This window comes from Triticum aestivum, chromosome 5B, assembly GCF_018294505.1.
Source record: "Triticum aestivum cultivar Chinese Spring chromosome 5B, IWGSC CS RefSeq v2.1, whole genome shotgun sequence".
NCBI classification, from domain to species: domain Eukaryota; kingdom Viridiplantae; phylum Streptophyta; class Magnoliopsida; order Poales; family Poaceae; genus Triticum; species Triticum aestivum.
The window spans coordinates 402010521-402021703 of record NC_057807.1 but is presented as its reverse complement, the minus strand read 5'-3'; the positions used below and the strand labels follow the sequence as shown (position 1 = coordinate 402021703).

General features: G+C 45.6%; 1 protein-coding gene across 1 annotated transcript; it reads right to left on the bottom strand.

Annotated features, from left to right (window-relative positions):
* Positions 1-3769: 3769 nt before the first annotated feature.
* LOC123114811 (WRKY transcription factor WRKY62) lies at positions 3770-9023 on the bottom strand. Its single transcript, XM_044536216.1, has 5 exons — positions 8869-9023; positions 8515-8778; positions 8282-8398; positions 7757-8188; positions 3770-3889 (listed from the first exon to the last, which is right to left on the bottom strand). The coding sequence occupies exons 1-5, from the start codon at positions 8935-8937 to the stop codon at positions 3770-3772; spliced, it is 1002 nt and encodes a 333-aa protein (XP_044392151.1). The 5' UTR covers positions 8938-9023.
* Between the last annotated feature and the right edge of the window lie 2160 nt (positions 9024-11183).

Genomic DNA, 11183 nt, shown 5'->3' with positions numbered 1-11183 from the left:
AGCTCGAACAATAAAAGGGCTCGTGTGGATTCTGAAGGTGTTTCTGGTGATAGATCGGCGGCCTCCCTCGAGGAGGACCGCCGGACACAATGAGTCTGTTATTCTGGAACTGCCGGGGGGGGGGGGGGGGGGGAACCGCCGGACAGTTCGTGAGGTTTTGGCCCTCTCAAAAGCCAATTCCCCGGGGCTGATTTTTCTATCGGAAACACGTCAAGCCTCAAGTAAGATGGAGAGATTAAAGTGGAGACTGCATATGAAGGGTTTTGTGGGGGTATCTAGTGATGGGCGCAGTGGGGGGCTTGCTCTCTACTGGGATGAGAAGCTGCAGGTGATAGTATTGGAAACATGTGCACGGTATATTGATGTGCAGATCGTGGATACTGCTAATGACAAATCTTGGAGGACTACCTTTGTATATGGAGAACCACGGGTGGAGAACCGTCATCGTATGTGGACGTCTTTGGCTGCACTCCGGGCGGTGTCGGCTGAACCATGGCTAGTATGTGGGGACTTCAATGAGGCATTGTGGCAGCATGAACACTTCTCGCGTGTTCAAAGATCGGAAAGTCAGATGCTCTTGTTTAGGGACTGCATGATGGCCTGCGAACTTATGGATCTGGGGTTCTCTGGAATTCCGTTCACTTATGACAATGGTCAGCAGGGGGAAGGTAATGTTAAAGTCAGGCTGGATAGAGCTTGTGCCGACAAGGCGTGGAGGGATTTGTTCCCTTTCCCGCAAGTGAGGCACTTGGCATCGTCTTGCTCAGATCATGTCCCGATTCTGGTACAATTTGATCTCGGTGAACCTGTGCGTACTAGAGTCTCGCCGAAGTATGAAATAATGTGGGAGCGACACCCCGCTTTGGGTGCCGTGGTGGCTGAGAGTTGGGAGAAAAGCAAGCCGGCAGGTAACCTGGGGGCTGTCCGTGATGCATTAAAAGATATGATGAACAGGTTGCGGGCGTGGAGTAAGAAAAACTTTGGGCATGTCACTTCTGAATTGGAAAAGCTACGGCAGGAGCTTACAAACTTGCAATTGCAGGATGCAGATAAGGCTGTCTTAAGGCAGAAAATGCAACAGATGGATGAGTTATTATATAGAGAGGATATGTTGTGTCTACAACGATCACGGATCACGTGGCTAAAAGAGGGCGAGAGAAATACATCATACCTTCATCAGAGAGCGGTGTGGCGTGCGCGGAGGAACCATATTCAGCGGCTGCGACGTACCGATGGCACTTGGTGCTCCGTTCTGACTGATATGGAACGCATGGCGACTTCCTACTTTAAGGAAGTATATACGAAAGATCCGACCTTGACTCCGGAGGTTGTGCTGGAGAGCATTATACCAAAAGTTACGCAAGAAATGAATGATGCTTTATGTGCCCCGTTCTCGGAGGAGGAGGTGTCGAATGCCCTGTTCCAAATAGGGCCCTTGAAAGCACCTGGAACGGATGGACTACCTGCAAGGTTTTTCCAACGCAATTGGGCGATTGTGAAGTCTGGAATTGTGGCGGCCGTCTTGGATTTTTTCAAGACAGGAACGATGCCGGAGGGTGTAAATGCTACGGCGATTGTTCTTATTCCAAAAGTTCCCCATCCAAAGGAACTAAAGGATTTTGGACCGATAAGTTTATGTAATGTGGTTTATAAAATAGTGTCTAAGTGCTTGGTGAATCGCCTTCGCCCTTTGCTTTCCGAGCTGATCTCGAAAAACAAAAGTGCGTTTATACCGGGTCGGCTTATTTCGGATAACTCTATAATTGCTTTTGAGTGTATCCACCACATACAGTCTCTGAAGCCAAATAGTGGAGCAGCTTGTGCATATAAATTGGACCTGTCAAAAGCATATGATCGGGTTGATTGGGATTTTCTGGAGCAGGCATTAACAAAGTGGGGCGTCTCGGTTCAGTGGCTAACTTGGATTATGGCTTGCGTTAAGTCAGTTACATACTCTGTAAAATTCAATGGGAAACTTCTGGAGGTCTTTGCCCCGTCTAGGGGTCTCCGGCAAGGTGATCCTTTGTCCCCGTTCTTATTCCTTTTTGTTGCTGATGCCCTCTCTGCTATCATCTCTAAATCAGTTGAGGAAGGGGAATTGAGGGGAGTTTCTATATGCCGTGGGGCACCGGTGATTTCTCATCTGCTGTTTGCGGATGATACGATGCTATTATTTGAAGCTTCAAGCCAGCAAGCAGACATTGTCAAAGGTTTGTCGAACACTTATACTAGAGCTACGGGTCAACTCATCAACCCTGAAAAGTGTTCCATCCTCATATCCTGACAACTGTGATGCGGCGGTGGCGGGTGAGGTGAAGGATATTCTGGATATCTCGCAACAGGTATTTGAACCCAAGTACTTGGGTCTCCCGGTGCCGGAAGGTAGAATGCATAAAGGGCAGTTTGAAACTATTCAGGAAAGGTTAAGGAAAAGGCTTGTGGATTGGAGTGAGCAGTATGTGTCTTCGGGAAACGAAGAAATATTGATAAAGGCAGTGGCACAAGCAATCCCAACCTATGTGATGAGTGTGTTTCGTCTACCGGCGTCCGTTTGTGATGAGTTGACAAGAATGATGAGGCAATACTGGTGGGGGTGGAGAAAGGCAAGAGGAAGATGGCTTGGCTCAGTTGGGAAAAAATGACCAAACCTAAGTCTATGGGTGGCATGGGCTTTAGGGATATGCGAGCCTTTAACCAAGCCTTGCTAGCTAAGCAAGCTTGGCGCCTTCTGGACAGCCCGGACAGCTTGTGTGCTAGACTGCTACGGGCTAAGTATTATCCTCGTGGCAATTTACTTGATACAGTGTTTCCCGCGAACTCTTCCGCGGTATGGAAAGGGATAGTACACGGACTGGACCTATTGAAGAAAGGTATCATTTGGCGTGTGGGTGATGGTACTTCAGTCAAGACATGGCGTGATCCTTGGATTCCAAGGGGGAATGATTTCCGGCCAGTAACTCCAAAGCGTAATTGTAGACTGAATTGGGTGGCTGATTTCATTGATGAGCATGGGGCATGGAATGTGCAAAGGCTGCGAGAACACTTCTGGGACTTGGACGTTCACGAAATCTTAAAGATAAGAACATCGCCGAACCACAGCCAAGATTTCCTTGCGTGGTTTCCGGAAAAGAATGGTATGTTTACAGTTCGGTCGGCGTATCGTCTTGCTCACGAGTCCTGACTCAACCATGGCGCGTCAAGTAACAGCCCAAGCGGCCAGAGATCAATCTGGCAAACAATTTGGGGAGCCAAAGTACCCCTTAAGATGAAAATTATGGCCTGGAAAGTGGTGTCTGGTGCTCTCCCAACTAATGCTTGCAAGAAATATAGACATGTCTCTACTCGAGACAGTTGCCCCCCTGTGTGGAACGGAGAAGGAAACTAGTTTTCATGCTCTAGTGACATGCAATCATGCTCGCCAAGTATGGACCCAGATGCGCACAGTATGGAGGCTCCCACATACAGAGCTCCTTCGTGATACTGGGCAAGATTGGTTGTTAAACATCCTGGCGAACTGCGACGACATGCAGAGGGACTCTGTGATTATGATGCTATGGAGGATATGGAATTTGCGGTCTGATGGGGCACATGGAAAGGAAGTTCCACCAGTGACAGTAACGGTGGCATACCTCCAGAGCTACATGCAATCTCTACATTTATCCAGGACGTATACAACGGAGGAGATCATTAAAGGGAAGATGCAGGTTTGGCAAGAGAAGCCTGTCGTGCGGAAAGAGGCGTGCTTGCCGTGGCCACGACCATGCGTGGGTCAGGCAGCACTGTCCGTCGATGGATCCTTCTCCCCTGAAGACGGCTCGGCTGCGGCCGGTATGGTTTTGCGCCGGCATGACGGGAGTGTAATCTTTGCGGCGTACAGATGCATTTTCAACTGTAATGAGGCAGTGGAGGCAGAGCTACATGCAATAATGCAGGGTATGGCACTAGCTATTCAGCATTGCACCTTACCCATCGTCGTTCAATCCGATTCCTCGGTGGCACTGGCCGCCTTGTCAGGAGAGCATCTCATCAGATCGGCTTATGGACATCTGGTGGCGGAAATACGTCATTTTATGGCTGATAGAGTTTTTATTCCTTCGAAAATTAAGCGCGAACAAAATAGGGTAGCAAATCGGTTGGCGTTGTATAGTCGTACGGAAAGTACTACTGCTGTATGGCTAGATAGAGGACCACCTTGTGTGGAGGACTTGTTGCCTCTTGATTGTAACCCTACCCATATGGAATAAAACTCTTTCTCCATCGCAAAAAAAAGGAGGTTTGCTTGATTGTCATGATTATATACTAGTGCCACCTCTAGTGCGTCTTGAGAAAGCTCATCCTCTCACGTATTTATGTTTCAAAGTGCAACTCTCTACTTCTTTTTTTTTACTAAATGTACGACACTATAAAATTGCAAGATGCAAAGAATTATATATGGACAAGTAGGCTACATGACTAAGAATCTTCTATGATTTAATAACTGTTTCTTTGTTGTAATCATTTGCACATTATATGGCTCAGTTGTGATTGTCTTTGTTTTGTACTAAGAATGATTTCAATCTCCTTTTCTATTTTTTTGCACATCTACTATTCTTAAATAGTTCACCCCCACTACAAGCGATTCTCTCATCAGCTTTCCACCTTACCAAGCGTGCCATGTCAACATCTACTTGCACTATTCTCCAGCCATGCACCACAGCCACTGCCTTTAAACAACTATATCTAAATTGTTAGCCCCCACTACTAGATTTCTTTCAACATGTGTGCTTCCGCATCACCTTAATTATTCCTAGCCATTCGATCAAAAACCGTGTGAACTTAGAAGTCATACATGTACCCATAAGTTACACTTCTTGCATTAATCTATTCATGCAAACATTGCCACTTCATTAAGACATGCATGTATTTTTTTTCTTGGGGAATTAGTTCATGAATGTTAGTCACAATTTATAGTTTTGCGTTAATTCTTATGTAATCATGAACGGTATATGTGTTGGACCCTTGGAGCAAAAATATATAGTGTATGCCTCACATATTTGTTAAAAGATGGTGTCACATTATGTGGACTCCAAAAGGTTTCTCTTTTATGCATCATGATCTCACATACTTTGTATGTTTATTGTTTTAAAAGCATACACTAAGTACGCTCTTATATTTGTATTACATTAGTTTTGTTTGTTTTAAGCACTTATTGATGTATTTGTTTTAACACGTTCCCATGGCAACACGCGGGGCATCATCTAGTTATTACAACATGCATTCTCCCACCTCACCACTTCATGCATGTCCATGTTATAATTAGTCACGTAATTATCCATGTCCTACATCTTACACTAACTCATGTCATTAGCATGTCATCTTATTCACGTGGCATGAAAATTTAACTAGAATTTGTTGTAGACATTGATCGTTAGGATGTATTAAAGAGTGAAAATATGAAAGAAGGCATTATGTGCATACAAGTATTGGCTCTATTCATAAATGTAAAACATCATTTCTTGATAAAATCTACAATGCTACAAGACATTTTGGAGATACATTTATTGAAATGAAAAAGGAAGAAATACCAGATATTAATCTGTCAGTATGACTTCAGATGTTTTTATTAGGAAAATATTTTATTTATTTCGAAAATTTCTCAAACCATTAAGTCGCTAACTTAACGAAATAAATGTTATGGTGCAGTAATAATATTTCGTAGTTACATGTCTCTTAGTGTTTTAGCAGCAACGCACGGGGAATCATCTAGTTATTTTTTTAGCATATCTAGTTATTATATATGGACATGCAAGTTTGACAACTTTCAAAAAGATATATTATGTGACTAATACCACTCATAGATCTACCGTTGGTTTATGCATTCTTTGAGGCTTGCATTTTCATCATCTTCATGGTAGCAGATATCATCTTACAACTTATACAAGACACACTCTACAATTTCACATGTCTAAACACAAAGAACAATGAGGTCCTGGTTGTGTGTCAGCTTGTCCCCCTCTTCTTTTTCTGACCTGCGATCTTGCTCTGGGGCCCTGGCTAGTCAGAAAAGACAGCTGTTCTGGTTTGGTTTCGTGGCTATGTCCTGGGTCTTGTGGACTACTAGGAATAAGTTTACTATTGAAAACATATTTCCGTCTAAACCTATTGACTGCCTTTTCAAATTGATTTCTTTCCTACAACAGTGGAAATTATTAACTAAGGACCAGGATCGTGGAGCTACTGAAGACTTGATCGCTCGGGTACATTCTACGACATCTTCTATGCTCCAGAACGACCATGCCAATGTTGGTTGACCATGATCTTTTGGGTTTGCTTTGCCCTCTGGGTGTAGGTAGTTGGCCTGCATGCCTATTCTGGTTGTCATGCCGTCTAACCGTGCTGCCTTAAAACTCAGTTCTGGTTGGTTGTATGCTTTGACAGTGCCTGTAGGCTTTTTCTATAAAGTCGGATGTATGCCTTTTTTCTAAAAAAAAGAACAATGAGGTCTAATTTGGACTGCCACCTAATCATTAGTTCAGTTTTCAACACCTAACATACACACAAATGAATTTATAAAGGTGAAATATGAATTAGTTATGTGGTCTCAATGCATGAGTTCTGATAATAATAGGGGGTCTCCCAAAAGAACGAGTTCTGATAATAATAGGGGGTCTCCTAAATGTGCTAAAATGCTCTCTTCCAAATTTTTGCACGAGTAAACTTGACAAAACATGCAATAGATGAAGTATGTGAAATGGTTTTTATAGTCAGTTTATAATAAGAGCTATCTAGATATTTTTGTATTGCAAGCGATTTTCCATGAAGACCACATGTGAGAAGGTTTGGCGCAAATTATTCCCTAAGAACATGCAACATGCTTAAGGCCTTGACCCCAGATTGTAGGATATGTTGGTTCAATGCTGAAAAATCTTATGCTTCTGAGACCTCAAACAATACTCACAAATTCAATCACCTAGCATACCAGAAGATAGATTTTTGGTATATGAAATTTTGTCTCGCTCATGGGAACTTGTCCGCATTAATGGAGATACACCTCTTCTCACCAAGGAGAAGCATATGGCGGCTGGCGGTCTTCAGCTCAAAATTATGAGAGCACCTATAAGGTCTCCTTTGGTTTAGAGGATCTTGTAGGAATTGCATATGATAGGATTTCTATAGAAAATATTCCTTTAGAGCCCTTTGGTTTGTAGGAATGAAATCCTATTCTTATGAAGGAATTCTTCATATCCTCCTCATTTCATAGGAAAATAAATATTAGCCTAGACTCAATGGAAAAAATCCTATGATGTGAATCAAAGGGCATCTCCTTTCCTATTTCTACTTATAGAATTTGAAATACATGTCATCTCATTTTCTATGACTTTTTTATCCCTACGATTTTCCTACCCTATGAACCAAAGAATGCCTAAGGGGGTGTTTGGTTCAGAAGTCCTAGGACTTTTTCTAATCCCAGGGACCAATCAAAAAAGACTCTCCAGTAGAGTCTTTTTCTAGTCCCTGTAGAAAAAGTCCCTCCCGTTTGGTTTCTAGGGACTTTTTTTAGTCTCTGGGACTAAAAAGTCCCTGAACCAAACACCCCCTAAGTCAGTTGCCTAAAAATGATTCGTCTTTCAGTTGATTTGCGTGATATGTTAGATTCCAATCCAATGGCTATCTTTCCTCTTTCCTCGCCGGCCAACCACTGTTCACTTTCTTCGTCAAGCGCACACTTGATTTCCTCCCCGTCTCTCCTACGCCGGCAAAACCGCGTCGCCTCTACCTCAGGCGAGGTTCTGGCAAGTCCTCGCTCGCACCGACATAGCTGTTGCAACATTGTTAGCTCGCACCGACTTAGCCGGGCAGGAATATTTTCCAGTATTCTTTCAGCCACCGCATTTGTTAGAGCATGCATGAAATCTGCATCATTCTTGAGCGAATTCACCATCTTCTCCACCAGAAGCTTCTGAAATTCAGGCGTAACAACCTCCCTCCGGATAGTCTCCAGGTCCAGCCTCGATCCTGACCCATGATTCGTCATATCTTCTAGCCTGATCGTCCGGCCGGACGGGTTAATGGAGATCGAGCAAGGCCGCGACCCCGCGTGGCCTGTGGACTCGCTGCCGACGAATTCTCGCTCCGGGTATTTAGCGTGGTTGTGCTCACCCTCGTAGGTCGCCACCAGCTTTGACCTGTCCTCCGCGTCTCTCTGCACCTATGCAGATCAAAATTGAAGAATTATCTTGGTGGTTTGGCCAACAATTTCGTAAAACCTCGGAGTACGTGATCATGATGACACTGTTGATACCTTCTTCTTCACTGGGCAAGATGGAGCAAATGCGCAGCGGAAGTAGGATCTGGGGTGCGGGTTGTCGCGCGTCACCTTCTGCCCGTACTTCCTCCACTGGTACCCGTCCTTGACGCCCTGCGCGAGTAGCAGGCAGCAAAGAAAGCACCGTTCATGTCATGCATGGCTTGAGATAATCAACACGGCGTGCGTGATGGCAATGCCAATGCGTTGTCGCAGGATGTTCGACTCACAAGGTTGGCGTCGGTGTCGGCAGGCTCCGCGCGCGCGCAGACCGTCCTGACCTTGGGCCGCGGCTCCACCGTCACTCCGGCGGCCTCCTCCCTCACTGCATTGGAGGCAGAGCCGCTCGGCGCCCTAGCGGTGGCGACGGCTGAGGCTGGAGCCCTCGCCAGAGCACGCAGGTCAGGGCGACCGGCGAGTATGGCGCCGAGCGTTCCGGCCAGCCGCCGGTTCTCCTCGCGCACTCGCATCAGCTTCTCTTCGAGACCCTCAGCCTGCTCGGCGTTCAAGAACGCAGTGATCAGCAAGCGCAGTTACGAAAATATTCATGGAGATCATCAATGAGGGAGGATCATCGACCGGACCGTCGGGGAGCCAACGAAGAGCGGCAGAAGCCCGGCGCTGTCGGTCGGGCATGACGAGCCGTCGTCCATGGCCTCAGCAACACTGCACCAGGCGCCGCTACGGCCTTGTATAGGCACCTCGCAAAACGAGAGGAAACAAGAATTTTGTGTGGGGATGCCAATGACTCTGCAAGGAGATTGATTGATGCAGGTCCGTGATCGTTCGCTCTCGTGTTCGCCTCTCCCATTGACTTGACCGACGAACGCATCGATCAATTTGCTCACCACCAGTGTGTCATCTCCTGACGTCCTCTGTGACTCATATCTTCTACGTCAGCAAGAGGACGACCGATAGCAATACATATTAGAACTGCACACACACGCATGTTGCGGGTGACCACGTCGTATTCAATTTACTAGCGTTGTGTCAAGTGGTTATTCCGTTTGGTCGCGTCCTTGACCTCGAGGTTTCTTATGGAGTAGGTTGCTTACTGAACTGCTGTTGTGCAGCACGCGATAGAACATTCAGACAAATTCATCATTTTGTTTTTTATTTGACTGATGGTACAGTCGCTGTCCATCTCAACATAATTATGTCCGTAGCCACCACACGAGGTGCTGTTCCTTTTCTTGCAAGTGGAGCATTATTGCTTGCTGATCAAGCGGACAAAGAAGACTGGTACCGTTAGAGCAGCGAAGACTTGACGACGGCGGAGAAGATCTGAGAACTAAAACTAGAGCCCATGTGCAGAGAACCTTAGATGCTACGGTAGATTTCAAGAAGAAAATGGTAGAAGCACGCATGGTAAATCCTCCCTTTCTACCGTTGAGAATAGACCCCATTTCGCCCGAAGCACGCATCGATGGGTTTGCCTTTTCTTCCTGTTGCTTTTTCTTTCTCACATTTTCCCGTATTTGTTTTTTGTTTTTATCTTCGAATTCAGTTTATGTTGCTGTTTTCATTTGAGGGGAAGTTTATGTTACTTGTAACTGGACTTGAACGGACAACCTTTTGAAATGCACAATCTTTTTATAGTTATATGCGAACTATTTTGAAAATATATAGGGACATATTTTCATAAGAAATATATAAGATGAATATTTTATTCCACGTATATATTGTTGACGCTCAAAAATGGCATGATCGCAAAGAGCGACTTGAGGCTGTAGCAAGATGAGGTCAAATTTATGAGTTCATGTCACCATTTGATAGCTCTCTTCAAGATAATCAAAGTAAATATGAAGATGGAACAAAACGAAGCTCAAGTGCAAAAGATATGCCAATTTCGGAGATACTCGTGTTGACATCAGATTAGAGAATGGCATTGAACCTAATTAAGATGGCCTCTGATGGAAAAGGTTACAACTGCAAAGTTCTTCGTCTCGTTGAAGTAGACGATTTTGATATAAAGATTGTCCTCATCCGAGATCGTATGCAAAAGTTATAGGCCAAACCGTGTGCTGCAGCAATGTTGGCCGGATCATCCGGGCCGGGGTCCGGATCATCCGGGTAGTTGGAGCACCAAGATTCCAGAAGGTTGGCGCTGAAGCCAGATGATCTGGGTCAAGTCCCGGATGATCTGGGTAAAGGCCGGACAATCCGGGCAATCGTCCGGACGTCCGGACAAGTTTTTCTGCTGAAGACTTTAGAAAACGTCCCGAAAACCTCTCAAGATGGCCTCAGATCAAAAAGTGTTCAACATGAAAGTTGTGCGTCTCGTCGAGATGATTGATTTTGATATAAAAACGTCCAAATCCAAGGTCATATGTGGATTCTAGAGCCAAAACAGTAAGATGCTATCAGAAAACTGTGCTAGGCCGGATCATCTGGGCCTTGAGCAGGACATCCGGGCCGGGGGTCGTGAATAGTCCATGTTTTATTAGGTTTTGGTGATTTGGACGGCTAGACAAGTCCTTTTCTTCTACGGGAAGTCCATCCGCCTCTTATATAGATAAGAGGTGACGGCCGATTGAACAACAACACACAATCGCAAAACCCATCTACTTTTTACCCTAGTTTTACATCCCTCCCTTGTTCTTTCTCTCTCGTTTTTCGTTCGTTCTCGTATTGGAGGGCAGCGATCCTCGAGGCTCTAGGGGCAGGCGAACCGACCTAGGGCAACCCATAGCCGCCGCGCGTCCAGACGGGGTCCCTCCCGGGCGCGTGGGGTTCGGTTCCTGAAAAGCACCCGCCGGATTGATTGCGTACCGTGCTTCCGGACGGGTCTCCTTCGGCGTGAGATGCGGTGCATCACCCTCGGCGTTGGAGATACATGGTGACGTGTTCGTGTGTGAACACACTTTTTGGCGACTCCGCTGGGGACGAAAGATCAAGA